Genomic DNA, 16,891 nt, shown 5'->3' on the forward strand with positions numbered 1-16,891 from the left:
AGGTGCTCTGATTGGCTGGTGGGCGTGGCTTAAGGTGTAGCAAAGGTGCGGTCAATTTGCATGTTGTCTTTTATTAGATTAGATACAAAAGGCTAATATGCTAAGTGTCCCTCCGACCGGTCGCTATGACGCACACTAACCACCAGGGTCAGATGCTTAATACAGAAGCTGCCGTGACACGCACTGGCCATTTACAAAGAAACGGCACTACAGACCTGGCACTGACAAAGCAACACTTGGCTTCCCCCAAGTGAGACACAGGCCCTGCCACTAACCCAGAGCAACAGCCCACCAAATTGCAGCCAATGCTGCCAAGACCCCATGACGGAAAATGCAGCCCACAGCCAGCCCAGTCTGGAAATGGTGGCTGTGGCCCCGGGTAATGATGTCACATAGCAACGCAACGCCCAGCTTCCTCTCCCTAGCAACAGGCCATTTAACAATAAATGGCACTACGGAGCTGGTGCAGAGAAAGCAACACTTGGCTTCCCCCAAGTGAGACACAGGCCTCGCCACCACCCTGGAGTGACAAATCGCAGCCAATGCTGCCGAGACCCAATGGTGCAAAATGCGGCCCACAGCTCAGCCCAGCCTGGAAACAGTTGCCGTGGGCACTAGGTAATGACGTCCCGAAGCAATGCCTGGCTTCCTCTCCCTAGCGACTAGCCCCCTTAGAGTTTCTTCAGTCCAGGAACACGACTTGCTTTATGGCCAGTTGCAAACATTTTACCCTTTAACCAAATGTCTGTGAAGCATTTTCCCGTGCCTTATCTCATTTGATCCTCACAGAAGTCCTGGAGTAGATAGGAGACCTGGTAGAGTCTTATTTTCTTTTCATTAGCTTGAAAATGGAGATTTAGAAAGTTTAGAAATTTGACCTGACTGAAAAGAAGAAAATGACTTCAGGTTTTCTCACTGCACAGAATATAGTTAAATCCTGCTGCAGTTAAGTATTTTACCCTTTGTTCTTCCTGCGTAATCTACAATAATAATATGTTCCGTGTTGATATTTACTGCTATGTTGCTGACAATTACCTGAAAGAGAAGTTGGGGTGCTGCTTCACTGGGCTGGAAAAAGTTTAGCTACATCAGAAAGCAGGTCTAATTAAGCAAGTCCTGTATCTATAAAAGGCTAAGTTGATTCACGCATGCGTAATACATATAAAGCTCTCGCTATCGCCAATGCACACTGTGTTTCTGTCATGGTCGATCGTGAATTTGGTTGACACTTCTATTATAGAGAAAGGGTGAATAGCGATATTAAAATATTTCTTCTAATTAATTTTCCTTTCGATGTGCATGAGTCTGTGTACCAGGCCACTAGTTGGTTAATAATATAGTAAAGAGTAAAAGGGGGGCAAATATATGATTTAACTTTGGATGGTGGATACACAGTGCAATATACAGATATATTTGCATTTTAATGTTTATATTTGCTCCATTTTGTCTTAGCTCACTAAAAAGATGTGTTGTAACCACCAGCTTGTTTTCTGTGGATAAAGTGGCATGTAGATTTGCATTTAAGAGACACTCATTGTTTAGCATGGCTCTTCCTTACAGGTAATGGATTCTCTCAGAACTGACTCCAACACATGTTTTCTAGTCTACCGTAATTCACAAAAGTAATCATTAAGTAGGGGTGGGGGGTGGAATCACTTTTGTGGTAGGATTTTCTGTGATAAACATGTGAAAAGTCGACTACCATTGTTCTTCATGTGTATTGCACATATACCAAGAGCTGATTCGGACTCAGAACATGAGTGCATCTATCCAGCAGTAAAGTGAAATATCTGCTAGCACAAATGTGACAGTACTCTTTTACATTTATGCATTTATTCGGTGCTGTCCCAAGGTTCATGTGGTAAATACATTTTGGAAATGACTTGATCTGTTCTCCTTTGATCTTTTCTCTCTTTCAGCATAATCTTTATCCTGTCTGGCTAGTTTTACCAGTCTCTCAGCAATAGTTTATTGTTTTCATATGCTTTTGCTATGAGAACAGAATCTGATGGGCACCTCTATAGTTTTTGTCCCATTTTAGGAACAAAAATATCAGTTTCATATAAGAATGCATTGCATGCTGAGAATTAAAAAAAAATTTTTCTGTGAAAATTAGAATTTCACACATTTGAAATATATGTAAACAAAATCAATTTCTTATTACTGTTTCTTAGTTTAAACTTTTACCTAAGTGCTAATATTATTATGAGCCATTAGGTTATATTTTCACTAAGGAGTTTGCTCCTTCGAATCGCCTGTATCATTAGTTTTCTTACTATCCTGGATCATTTTTAAGTACAAACAAGCTCTAGAACCTATCATATTAATAACAAAAAAGTATCACCCCACATTCTTTTCCAACTAGTTTTTCATTTTATTTTTGCTTTTGCAGCACAATTTCTCAAAAATTTCTTCTAGTCACTATCTCTTCTTGTCTACCTTCATAAATTCTTAATTTTGTATTGAAGCTGAATACTTACAATGTATAGAGACTAAGGATAGCAAACACCATCTACCCATCATTAACTTTGAAGTTCCCTGTATGCCACTCTCAGATCATTTCCTTTTCTCCCTTAGAGATGTTCACTATCCTGAATTTCCTTAGTTTCCCAGATACTTACATTCCTAAAAAGTATATTTAAATGTATAATTTTGTTTCTATAGTTTGAATTCATTTTCCTTGTTGTATTCCATTGGGTGAATATACCAAAATGTTCAATTTTGTTTTTGGACATTTGGGTTGTATCTAGTTTTCTTTTTGTCTTCTTTATTATGTACTATATACAATACTTGTATTGATGTAGTATGTACTATCAGAGAGGAAGGAAGAGGGAGAAAGAGATAGAGAAATCAATGATGAGAGAGAATCATCAATCAGCTGTCTCCTGCATTTCACACTGGGGATCAAGCCCACAACCCGGGCATGTTGCCCCGACTGGGAATTGAACCATGATCTTCTGGTTCATAGGTCTACGCTCAACTTCTGAACCACGCTGGTTGGGCTCTATCTAGTTTTCTTGCTACCCGAAACAGTGCAGCTATATGCATTCATGTTCTTGTCTCCTGATGTCAAAGATCAAGCTTTGGGGTTTTCCCCTCTATTGTGGAGTGATACTTTTGTAAAATACACTAAAAGTGTCATAATAATGTCAAGTTGCTATAAAAATTTTGAAACATTTACTCTTAATTTCTGAACTTACCTTATTAATTTTCAACCAATTTTCATTCAACACTTTGAATAACTGTTAATACATATTTAGTTGCAAAATTCCTGGATCATACATCTAACTTGTGCAGAAAATTTTGGTTTTCTCAAAATCACTAATATTCTAGCTTTTCAAATTACACAGAAGGCAGTTTACCAACAGTTTGTGGCTGTCATTGTATATTTTCAGTTCCTAATAATGTAGGGGATTTCAGATAAAGACCTGCTGCTTTTTATTCTATTTTCTTCCATCACCATTTATCCCCTCAGTGCCCTCTTCCACCTCCATCTCCTCCCTAGCCACAAGTGAGAGAAGACCATAATGGGATGAACAGCTAAGGAGGAGTGAATTTATTAAGGGAGATGGTCTGCAATACAAAATTCCACAGTAGAGGTCTAAAAAGTAAGCATAGAGGGGGAAAATTGTATATTGTAAGGTTTTCAGAAACCTCTAAGAGCACAATTAAAATAGCGTGTACATTATTAGCAGAAACTTTTGAGCAGCCCCAGAATGGTCTCAGTGCATTAGGGAACATTCTCAACTTGTAAGCTAATATGCTCTAATACTCAAGAAGCAGCACTACTTTATAGCATTGTTTCTCAACCTTGTTTTCATTCTCAACCCGCTAAGGAGCCCTTTTAAGACATTTTTCCTAATCTTACTCCCACTCTATATTTTAATACCATATATTAAGTGTATTGGTTTATTATGTACTATGGCTTTTGGAGGGTCACAACCATTTTAATGTTTTTTAAATTATTTTTTGCCCTCCAGGAACCAATTTTCATCTTTTTGGGAGTGAAATACTTATGTTAAGAATGCATGGCATGAATATAAATATGGCTTTTAGCAATAGAATGCAAATATTTGAAAACATAATATTTAAGGGGCAAAGGAGACTCAATGTTAAACTATTTTAATGGAAATAAACTTTAATTAGCAAAAAAGAAAATCAACTTCTACTTATACTAGTGAATTGGGGAAATGAGGTACTGTATAGGCATTTGTCACTGTTAGATGGTACCGTTGTGGAAGAATGGATTGGATGATAAGATAGGTGGGCAAGTTTGTAGATTCAGAATTTAAATTAGATAAATTTTAGTGACCCATCATATGGTTCTGTCTTCACTCCTGTCTGTTCTATATTTTCATTAGTGAAATTAAGAAAAAAAATCAGATTTATAGATGTCTCAGTGATAGGAAAAATGGTTACTGAACAAGAGTTGATCTGCCCATATGCACAGGCCAAAAGAAATGTACAAGCAGGCGTTTGCAGTGGAGAAAAGAATTATTTTATTAAAATTGGCACCAATCTGGAAAATGGGTAAGATTGTGTTCCAGAAAACCCAACTGTCCAATGGTTTACAGACAGGATTTATAGAGCAAAAGTCAAGAGTCATCATAAGTAATGGGGTTTGGGTTGTGGGTGTTGCTGATTGGTCAAGAGTGAGGTAAGGGCAATAAATGGTTTCAGGTCTTTCAGTCTGGTTCCATGAGGGCGTGGTCAGGGGTCATGCCACTGTAGGGCCCAGGAACCGTAACACAACCTAGGCCATGTTTTCTTTTGCTTAATAGAGACCTTACCTTGTGAACCTTATTTAAGGCATGGTCATTGTTTCTTGCTGCCTCAAGGGTTAAAGACTAGTGAAGGGGAAGAGTATAGACTTACAGGGCATTCTGTGAAGAAAGGGAATAGAGAGCCGGGGTCACATATTAAATCAAAGTCATACATTAAATAGGGCCCTTGGACCTAGCTGGTGTGGTTCAGTAGTTGTGACCTATGAACCATGAGGTCATGGTTCAATTCCCAATCAGGGTACATGCCCAGATTGGGGGCTTGATCCCCAGAGTGGCATGCTGGAGGCAGGCGATTGATGATTCTCTCTCATTGATGTTTCTCTCTCTCCTTCTCCCTTCCTCTCTCTGAACTCATTAAAAACATATTAAGCTTTTTTGCCCTCTCGCCCCCTCTCCCTCTCTCTCTCTCCCTCTCTCTCTCTCCCTCTCTCTCTCCCTCTCTCTCCCTCTCCCTCCCTCTTTCTCCCTCTCTCTCCCTCTCCCTCTCCTTCTCCGTCTCCCTTCCTATCTGAAATCAATATATAGTAAATGGGGCCCTTGGTTTCACTCACCCTTTTTTGTGCATTCCTCAAACCTTAAGGGAAAACAGGCAATGATCTGGCTGTTACCTGCTGATTAGGGACATTGATTAGAGAAAGAAGAATGGATTTGTCTCAAAATCAGTTGAAAGTATTCTGGAGTCTCAGGTCTAAGACCCTAGTTTGAATTACCATTAGATTACTATTCTTGGCTATCTTTTAGGCAGCAATTATAAAGACAGATTACCAGTAGTAGCTCAATATCACTAATGTAGACATTCTCCAAGGGCCAGGCAGAGAAGTGAACCAGTGGGTGAATGCATCTGCATAGTAAAGGTTGTCAACCTGATCTATGGCAGTGTTCATGGAGTTAATAAATTGGAAACATTAGAGTCATAAGCTGGGATGTAAGTGCAACATTTCTATCTAAAAAGCGAGCATATTCCTTCTTGAGCTGCAGTTGGTAGGTCTAATGCTATTCAGTTCTGTAAAACCACCTTTCTTATTTGGGCCATTTCTTGATTCCAAAGAAGAATGCTTTGTCTGGAGTTATTAAGAGCTGAGGCTGTGACCTTTGTTAAGGCCTGTATTTCTAGCTTTGCTGAGATGTCTACATATCAGGACATGAAAATGGAGACGGGCCATTCTCACCAGGTCATGATCCTTGGACATTTAGACCTCAGTGCTGGAAAATTCTGTGTGTTCTTTTCTCAGGAAGGATCTTAGAGATCCATCCAGACAAAGATGGGAACCCCCAAGTACATTGCCCAGTCCAGCAGTAGGGGAGGTAAGGCCAAAGATTAGTGCCACAAATCTAAATTCCTTCTTTGGGTGTAGGAAAGACCTCAGGTAAGAAGGACTTATTGTCTCTTCCTGTCTATTTGTTACCTAGATAGGAATGTATGAACCTATGTACATGGTGACAAACATTCAGTGATGCCCCATTATACCCGACGCAGAGCAAAATTAGACTGGTTGGTTCATTCAATGCAGAAAGGGGCCGTGATGAAAGAGGCAACGTGCAAATCATAGGCCATCTCAGACATATGTGATGGGGGACAATAGAGGCATCAGTGCATTTCTAAGTCAAAAATGCATGCTTTCGTCTTAGTACAATTAAATTGGTGTTCCCCTGGATGTGGGGTAGGATAGAGGTCCCAGCTTATCTTTAGTAGCTTGTTCCATCCATCTTTCCCATCCGCGATGTTGAAGGATTGTATAATCCAGAGCATTCCTTCTGCACTTGACGTAGGCAGCAACCTACAGACCCAGCAGTCAGGCTGGTTATGGACTCCTGTAGAAGTGACAACCCATGGGAAGAAGACAGTGACCATAACAGATAGAAATTGAAACAGAAGTTAGAGATTAGAAAACAAACAGTTACCTGGGTGGTCTTCATTTTGGTGAGGTTCAGCCTGTGTTTGCAGATGTTTGTTTTCTGAAGGGTATTGTACAGTCAGGATGTCACAGAGGTAATCATATTGATTGGTGATTCCTAATGGAATTGGTGGATTCAGGGTTTGATTCCTTCTGGTTTAACAGAGGAATGAGTCATTAGTAAAATCTGATAAGACCCCACCTATTTAGGTATCAGCTGATCAATTCATTTGAGGTTATTCTTGTGGTGTAAAAAGGTGCTCTAGTTTTTCTGTGTGTTTCTTTTCTTTCTTTTTTTTTTTTTTTTGCACATATCTGTCCAATTTTCCCAACACCATTTATTGAATAGACTATCTTTACCCCATTGTATGTGCTTGGCTCCTTTTTCATATGTTAATTGGCCATATAGGCATGCATTTATTTTTGAGATCTATTCTGTTGCACTGATCTGTTTGTATGGCAGTACCATGCTGTTTTGATAACTGAGGCTTGTAGCATAGTATGATATAGGTGGCATGATACTTCCAACTTTGTTCTTCTTTCTCAAGATTGCTATGGCTATTAGCAGTCTTTGTGGTTCCATATAATTTTTGAATTATTTGTTCTAGCTCTACGAAGAATATTATTAGTATTTTTATTTAAATTTTTTTTATTGATTTCAGAGAGGAAGGGAGAGGGAGCAAGCAATAGAAACATAAATGATGAGAGGGAATCATTGATTGGCTGTCTCCTGCATGCCTCCTACTGAGGATTGAGCTCACAACCCAGGCATGTACCCTTAACTGGAATCAAAACCTGGGACCCTTCAGTCTGCAGGCTCACGCTCTATCCACTGAGCAAAACCATCTAGGGCTCATAGGTATTTTTATAGGAATTGTGTTGAACCCAGAGATTGCTTTGAGTATGTGGACATTTTAATGTTAATTTTTCCTATCCATGAGCATAGTGTATGCTTCCATTTATTTGTATTTTCTTCAGTTTCTTTCTTCAGTGACCTATAATTTTCTGAATACAGATCTTTTACCTTCTTAGTTAAAGTTATTTTTATGTATTTTTTATGCAATTGTAAATGTCATTGTTTTCTTAGTTTCCCTTTCTGATAGTTCATTATCCGTGTATAAAAATGCAACTGATTTCTGATTAAATAAGAGTGGTGAAAGTGGACACTGCTGTCTTGTTCCTCAGGTTACCGGAAACTCTTTTCATTTTTCCCCATTGAGTATGGTACCTGTGTTATGTTGATGTATGTTCCCTCTGTTCCCACTTCGCTGAGAGTTTTTATCATAAATGGGTGCTAGCTTTATTTACAGGCTGTTTGTTTTCTGATGGCCTGGACAATGAATAACAGCAATCTTACGAAGTATTGCTCCACTGTCCAGTTGAAATTCTTAGATCTCTGGCAAAAGCCTCTCTAAACAGTGGGGGAGGGTTTGAACTCTTGGAGAATAACAGTTCAACAGTCTTCCAAATGTAAATAGCTCCTGAGATTCAGAGTTCAAGGGTTTACAAAGGAAATGGATTTAAGTCCAGGAGAGCAAACCACCAAAATTTCCCAAAGTGGTCACCAAGGTAGAAGGGTTAGGGACCACCAGGTAGATGTCTTCCACTCTTTGGTTGAGGGCCCTCAAGTTCTGAACAGATCTGTATTCCCCAGTACCTGATTTCTCTACTGGCAAAATGGAAGTATTATACGGTGAATGACAAGGCTGAATAAGCTGATATTCGAGGAATATTCTAGGAATGCTGTTACTAATGGTTGGATTCCCCTCCTAGCAGGTTCTTTTAGAAGGTCCTGTTTTAGATAGGAAGACATTTGCTCCTGCGCAAAATCATATTTGGATTGGGGTAGCCGTCTTTGCCTCTGCAGGCCTGCCCTTTGCCCATCCTTCCAGACTCATTTCTTGGAAGATTTCTTTGGAGAGCTCAGCCAGAAGTTCTTTCTTTGGCCAAAGCCAGCAATGCTGCCTGTAAAACACAAGCTTCTTCCAGAGGCACTTTAATATCAATCCGCCGGGGGCAGAGGTTATTTTGGCATTTAGTTTAGTCAGTAAGTCCCATCCTAAAAGTGGCACTAGGCATTTCAGCAATACAAGAAGCTATGGTTAAGGTTTGTTTTTCCCATTTGGCAATCTAATGGCTTCCTTACTGACTCTGGCATTGTAGTCACGAGCCTTGTTTCAGAGGAGAGTTTAGTCAACCTAGTATTTAATACAAACTGTGGCTCCAGTGTCAATCAGAAAGTAAATTAAGCCCAGCCGGTGTGGCTCAGTGGTTGAGTATCAACCTATGAACCTGAAGGTCACAGTTCAATTTCCCAGGTGGGCTCGATCCCCAGTAAGGGGTATATAGGAGGCAGCTTAAAAATGATACGCTCTCTTCATTGATGTTTCTATTTCCCTCTCCCTTCCTAAAATTAATTTAAAAAATATTTTTTAAGTCCATTAATTTCTTCTTCTTTTTTAAAAAAAAGTCCATTAATTTCTTTCCCCAGTGTTCCATGTGGGTGGTGTTGACCGAGGTCCTGGTCCGTCACTCAGGGATAATTGGGTTACCTATAATGCTCCTCCTACCTCTTTGTCCTGTTCTCTGCTTAAACTGGGTCATTTCCCCCATTCCACCCACCACCCCACCCCCAGTGACCCTCTGGCTTGCAGTAAGCACATTGTTTGGGGCCTACTTTTGGAGCAGGTCCCTTGTTCCCCACGGCCTTTATCTTGTTCATTGTTTTCTTAGGCCCTCTGGTGGTCAGAGCAGCAGCCAGCAAGTCAGCCTGTTGCTTCATCTCACTCTTTTCCCCAGATCTAGTCTCTGTTATTGAACAACTAAAAAGCCATCTCCACCAACAGTGACAGAGGCATTCAAAAGGCCTCTTAAGCTTTCGAAGCTTTCTTTGGACATCAGGGGCACTCTGACCCAAAATAGTCATGTTTACAACCTTTAAGTTTTCAGGGGCCTCTGGGCCTGCATTAGTAATTTGGTGACAAGCCTCAAAGATACATTCTAGGAAATTGGCTGGGTCTTTGTCTGAACACTGCTTTGGCTGCTGGACCTGATTAAAACTTATTTGTTTGGGCACTCCCTTCCTTAACCCAACGGAATGCAGTTCCTGTCATGTCCAAGCTTGCGCTGATCCGCATCGTTTATATTCCGGTGTGGTCCGGTAGAAGGGACACAGCAGCTGTGGCTTCCGCTCACACGGGGTTTTGCGATGTCTCATTGTGCAGGTGATTAGCTTTTCCCGCCTGCCTTTTCTAAGATAACCCACCATTCTTTGGCAGTAAGTAGGGTATTCAGTAGATGTTGAATATCTGCCCAAGTCAGGTTATAAGTGTCAGCAATGGGGGGAAAAAGATTTTCCATGTTTCTAGGATGGTCCCTATAGGCAGGCATATGAATTTCAGCATTAATTCCTCCAGTTGGCACCTGCTTTAATGGGAACTGCCCTGTCGGGAGTGGCCCCCTGACCAATGTGGGTACCCTGCTGGGTGTGAGAGGGGAGGCCACAGAGCTCTTTCACCAGCTGCGTCACTGTCAAAGGGCAGTGGAAAGGCCACGGCGGCTGAAACCTGAAGCTAGAGCAATAATAAGTCACCTTCCTTCTCCTGGAATTCTCGTCAGACTTGCCCGGCTTCCCACCCTGGTGTATCATAATTTTACATTTCATTCGCATGTGCTTATTCTGATACAAAAGCATACACACTTTGTACATAGGGGATTTCATCCATTTTTCCTCAATGACTCAAGTTGCAAGATAGTACTGTCGTTCAAAGACCCAGCCTCTGGCCAGTGTTCTCCTGACTCCAGAGCAGACTGTGGCCATAGTCATATTACAAAGAAAAAGCATTCTCTTTTTCTTCATTGGTTCATGGCCGAACATGGCCCAGTTCAGTAAGATGCATCCCAGGGGACTGCACTAGAGGACGGAGTTAGATTTTCAGTTCCCTTTGATAATACAGAGGATAGAACTTCTTTTCACAGTAACAAACCAAGTCATTTTAAAGAGAAAAATCAGCCTCTAATTTTGCACTAGTTTAACTTTTGATGTTTTAAATCCACTTATTTGATTAGATTTCTTTCAGTCTTACTCAGTTTAACCACACAAAATTTCCTCTCAGGTTTTCACAAACCTCCTACAACTCTTCTAATCCCTCTTAAGTTTGTCTCTTCTTACTCATTCAGAAGTAACCATCCTTAGTTTAGGACAAATTACTTTCCTCTAATTCCTTCAAAAATTTTATTTCCATACTTTATGCCTTCTAGGATCTAGAATGTTTGCTGGTTAAATTAAAACCTGAAATAACTTTATCAGAATAACAGTTACGGTCATATAAAATACTGCATAAATTTAATGAGTACTAGACCACAGTCATTTTATAGGTGCTAGTCCATGAATTTTGTAAGTGATTATAGTACATCTGGATTTCTTTAGGAGATAATAGGTTTCTCTGCACTGGCAAAAGATGACTTTTCTTCGAGAGTATTGACAAGGAGATGGTGGTAATGACAACTGACAAATTTGGGTGATTAAGGGTGGGTACCCTATATAATAAAAGTGTAATATGCTAATTGTCTAACTGATCAAACGACCGTTTGGTCGACTGCTCAACCAGTCGCTATGATGTGCACTGACCACCAGGGGTTAGACACTCCAACCGGTAGGTTAGCTCAGTGGTAGGCAAACTGCGGCTCTTGAGCCACATCCGGCTCTTTGGCCCCTTGAGTGTGGCTCTTCCACAAAATACCGCACATGGGCCATGCAGTTTCAATCACACTGTATGTGTGTGCCTGCACGTGGTATTTTGTGGAAGAGCCACACTCAAGGGGCCAAAGAGCCGCATGTGGCTCGCCAGCCGCAGTTTGCCAACCACTGGGTTGGCTTGCTGCTGGGGTTTGGCCTATCGGGACTGGGCGAGAGGGCCGGGCAGGCCCTGGAGCCCTCCTGCGGTCCCTTCCTGGCCGGCCAGCCCCCATTGCTAATAGGGACTGGGTGAGATGCCGGATCAGCCCTGATTGCCGGCTAGGCCGAGGGACCCCACCCATGCACAAATTCATGCACCGGGCCTTTAGTATTATATGAAGAGCTCAGCAAGCTAGAGACTGCTGACAAATCCTTCTAGCAGCCTGTTTTATATGGCCCTAAAGCTAAGAATGTTTTTTGCATCTTAAGAGGTTGTAAAACAAACAAAAGAATATTCCACAGAGACATTACGGGGCTGTAAAGCCTTAAATATTTACTGTCTGTCCTACACAGAGAAGTCTGCCAATTCCTAATAAAATATTGGACTAATGATAGAGTAGATAACACTAAGATCTTTTGCAATAAAGGACAGGAAACAACACAAATAGTTCAGTATATGGAAATTTTGTGATTAAATCACTCATGAGCTAGGCTTATATTCACGATTAGGGTTCAAAGCTATATAGAAAATTGCAATTATAATCAATTTCTCAGGCAAAAAGAGACCTACTAACTAAGTAAACTTAAGATTAATGATATGTAAGTTATAGCTTACTAATAAATTAAAGCCAATTTTAGCTCCTTGAGAATAGTGACTATTGGATGGGGAAGCAGCCAGTAAGCCTGCTAGAAAAAGAGGTGCAGGAAAAAACTAGTCTGGGACTAAGAAGTTACCATTGTATAAAGAAACAAACAGGAAAACCACTAATTATCTGCATGTCAAAAGAGTTATGTGTTGTTTTTCATGCTCCATTCCTTTATACTTAATCTAACCGCAAGGATAAGCTTTTAAAACTTCTTTTGACATAAGGGCCTTATTGGTGAGAAAATAGCATCACCATCATTTGGACTATGAAGATTTATATTTTTCCTTGCTCTTTTAGTGACTGGATGTGATTTTTTATGTATATGTTCCCTTTTGGGAACTTATTTTTGTGACTATTCTGACTTTTCTTTTGGTTTCTCAGTCACAGAGTACATAATTAATAAAATATTCTGTCTAGAGATAATTTTTATTCTGACTTTCCCAATAGTTCTCTCAAACTTCAAACTATTTGAAGTATCTGTAATTGAGATGCTCCATTTTGTCTTACATATATTTGTTTATTTCTGGTTTGTAACTAAGTGAATTTTTTTTTTCCAGATGATTCTTTGGGATTGGGACTTGAAGCAATGGTATAAACCTCATTATCAGGTAAATATGTGATTATCACTGATATCTATAATGAAACTTTTGACATTTTAAGTCACAGTCACAAGACTGCTATGACATAGATTTCCGTTACTTAAACTAAAATAGCCAGAACTTTCATTTAGATAGAATATATAATAGTTATACTTAAATGTTGCTATAATAGTCTGGACTCAGGATAAACTAATAATTTTATATTAAGGATGAGATTTCTTTTCTGATTGTGAGCAGCTGATCCACACAGGAAAAAAATAGATTAAAGGCCATATATGAGAAAAAGCAAGACAATTGGCAAAATATTTTATCAGGGAAGCAATATCATTTTGCTCTTTGGCAAATTTTTATTAAATTATATATACAGAAAAGTGAACAGCTTGATGAATTTCCACTAGTACTCATCAAGGAAGAACACTTGGCCAGCATCCCAGAAGCTTCACTTATGCACCATTCTAGGTATTACTTATATCCCCAAAGATAATCTCTTTCCTGATTTCAAGCAGTTAGTTTTGCTTATTTGTGAATTATATATATCTGCGTGTGTGCATGTGTGTGTGTATATATATATATATGTATATATATTATATGTATGCTCATTTAATATGTACTCTGTAAATATTTTTGATGACTTAAGTAATATGTGTTTGTATCAGAAGAACAGAAAATAGAAGTATAGGAAAAAAAGAAAAATCATTCATAAACATCAGGTAATAACTATGTTATGTTAACAATTTTTGTTCTTGTTAATCCTCACCTGAGGATATTTTTTTTCCATTGGTTCTTAGAGTAGAAGGGAGAGAGGGAGGAGGAGAGAGAAACATCGATGTGAGAAAGACACCAGCACACAGGCCAACCATGGATCCGCTTTTGATGCATATATTTACAAGTCTTTTTCCCTTGTATTGAAATGTGATTGTATAGTCTGTTCTATAAAAATTATATTAGATTTAATGTGCTTTTATGAAACCTAATGTTTTTCTGTCTTTGAATTTTATATAAATGGAATCAACCACATGTACTTTCTGGTTTGCTTCTTTCAGAACTTCATCTGTGAAATCAGTGCATATCGTTGCACATAATACTGTGACCTTATACAATATGGTTCCTTTACTCGCTTTTACTTCTCTGACCTCATCTCCCTGCACTTTCTCCTTCGTTTACATCTCCAGCTACACTGGCCTCCTTGTTTTCGCAAACAAGCCGGGCAGGCTTCTGCCTCTAAGTTTTCACACTTGCTAGTCTCTCTGCCTGGAATGCTCTTTTCCCACACCTCTGTCAGATTGTAACAAATTGCAGCCTTATACTCTAAAATTTCAGTGCCCTCCATCACTTCCTGTTCCCTCTCCTTGCTTCTTTCTCTTCAACCTGCTCAAAAACCCATGAATCTCCATTGCTCATATTCCTTAGCCTGGAAGCCAGTGTACTCAAAAATTTGGCCCCAACATGCCTCTCCAACCTTATTTTTCACTGCTCTTTTTTAATTTTTATTTTAAATATGGCCCGTACTTTAATAATTGTTTTCTGCACCTTGCTATTTTACCACCTTTTTTTAAAACCACTTTTATACCTTTATTTATTCTCCTTCTTGAAAAATGAGCTCCCCAAAATACACTTTTTGTTTAATTTCACTGAAAACATTATTTCCCCAATCTTTTATCCTACCAAATGCTACCTCTTCTGTAAAGTTTCTATTAACCCTTCATATTAAAGTTATCTATATTTCCTTTGAACTTTAATACTATTTTATTTGTATCTTTATGTCATCATTTCCCATAACATTAATAAGAGTAGTAATATTTATTGCACTTTTCCTATATGTATTATACTCTGTCTTATGTGCTCTGCATGTATCATCAGATTTAATTCTCTCTGCTTCTCTCTGTTAAGTACAACTATTAACTCTGGAAATAATGCATGAGGAAACCAAAGAACTCTGAAAAAAAAATGGGAAGAGTAAGCTGGCCTCGTTAAGGACCCTGTTAATGGAGGAATAACATAGTGACAGGGTTTCCTACAACCCCCACCCAAAACCAAACGGTGACTTAGGCCCTCCCTCTCAACCTAGCAACAGAAGATGTCCCAAGGAGGCTAATTTCTTCCCTAAGACTGAATGAGAGTCCTGCAAACAATACCAAGTGAATCTGGTGGCTCTGGCAAGAGGGACTTGATCAGGAACGCCACTGGCAATAAGTGTGAACATCACAGAGTATACTTGCACAAACCTGTATGTGCAGCCTACTGTACACTAGGCTACATGGTATACCATTGTGGTATATGCAGTCTGTTGATCAAAATTTTGTTATGAGGCATATGACTGTACTCTCATTCTCTGCTGGGCATGAGATCTCCTTCCCAAGTGAGAGACATGGGGTGGCCAGGGGGCCTGGCATAGGGGATACTGCCACAAGTGCCCAGCCCAGAAAGTGTTCTTTGTCCCTGTGGCCCTGGAGTCTCCTTTCTTCCACCTGAAGGTACTCGATAGCCCAACCTGAGGAAGTTCCCTTTCCCCCACAGAGGAGGCACCAGCAGGCACCAGTGGGAACCCTAGTGACACCAGATTTAAAAAAAGACTGAAATAACACTGTGAACGTCCTAAAAATTAAATTGACATTAGATCCCGGCCAGTGTGGCTCAGTGAATTGAACACTGTCCCATGCACCAGAAGTTTGATGGTTCGATTCCCGGTCAGGGCACAAGACCAGATTTCAGGCTTGATTGTGCAGGAGGCAGCTGATCAATGGTTCTCTCTCATCAGTGTTTTTCTCCCTTTCCCTTCCTCTCTGTCTAAACATCAATACAAACATTTAAAAAAAAAATAGTCATCAGAACCACAGCCCAAAAAAGTAAACCAGGATCTTTGTGTGAAATCTAAACAAGTCTACCTCCTAATATAAAAGATTTAAATAGGACCCGGTCTTCTAGGTCCTATTATTGTGAGGCATTATTAGCCAAAATATTGATATAAAATAAACAACACCTGTCATACCAAAAACCAGAAAAATCACAGCTTGAATGAGAAAGAACTATATTAGTACTTACCACCAAGATGAATAGATTTGGACTTATCTGACAAGGAGATTTAAAGCAGCCATCGTCAGAAAATTGCTTCTAACAAGCAGTTACGGATTCATTTTAAACAAACAGAATAGAAAAATCTCAGCAAAGAAATGAGAGTTATAAAAAAGAAACAAATGGAAATTAAAAACTTGCTGAATGGGCTCAGCATTAGCGTGGTGATGACCGAGAACAGAATCTGCAAGCTCAAGGACAGAGCAATAGAATTTACCGAATTTAAACTTCATAGAGAAAATAGATGGAAATAAAATGAAAGAGCCTTCGGGACCTGAATGACACAACAGAAGATCCAACATTCATATCATCAGTGTTTAGAAAGGAGGGGAGAAAGTGAGTTTAAAAGAATATTTGAAGAAATAGTGACTGAATACTTCCCACATTTTGCAGAAGACGTAATTCTACAAATTCAGGAAACTGAGCAAATACCAAGTGGGATCACTGCAAAAAAAGTCTCCAAGACAAATCATAATTAAACCTTTAAAAACTAAAGACAGAGGAAATATTTTGCAAGCAGCCAGAAAGAAATGCCACATTACTTATAGGAGAACACCAACTCAAATACCAAATTTCTCTTTTGAATGTAAGGAAAGTAGATGCTAATATATATAACTCGTCGAGTATATATAATATTTTATATAATACCGGAGGCCCGATGCCTTCCCTGTCTGCTGGCACCAGCTCCCTTCTGGCACCTGGGACCCAGGCTTCCCTCTGGCTACCAGCAGGCACCTGGGACCTGGGCTTCCCTCGCAGCCCCAGCTTTATCCGGAAGGATGTCCAGTCTAATTAGCAATACCAGTATTATGCTTTTATTATTTTAAATTTGACCAACATGTGAGGGAAGGTTTATAGAAATAATCAAATTTTAACATGTTCATTAACTTTGGCTTATCAATTTAAATTATAGCAAGCCATTTGTCAGAAATACTCTTTTTTTTTAATGAGGCCGGTCACTTTTGGGTTTCTTTTTTTCCTTTTTTTAATATATTAT

The 16,891-nt window shown here is 39.5% G+C and overlaps 1 protein-coding gene across 1 annotated transcript in view; it reads left to right on the plus strand.

Annotated features, from left to right (window-relative positions):
• PDE3B (phosphodiesterase 3B) overlaps positions 1 to 16,891 on the plus strand; it is a gene marked incomplete at its 5' end in the record, with an annotated part of 150,186 nt that overhangs the window by 79,200 nt on the left and 54,095 nt on the right. Inside the window, one exon of the mRNA XM_006779585.2 lies at positions 12,781 to 12,831. Within this exon, the coding sequence (XP_006779648.2) occupies positions 12,781 to 12,831 (51 nt within the window). The remainder of the gene's footprint in view (positions 1 to 12,780; positions 12,832 to 16,891) is intronic.

This window comes from Myotis davidii, unplaced genomic scaffold (assembly GCF_000327345.1).
Source record: "Myotis davidii unplaced genomic scaffold, ASM32734v1 scaffold946, whole genome shotgun sequence".
Classification (NCBI taxonomy): domain Eukaryota; kingdom Metazoa; phylum Chordata; class Mammalia; order Chiroptera; family Vespertilionidae; genus Myotis; species Myotis davidii.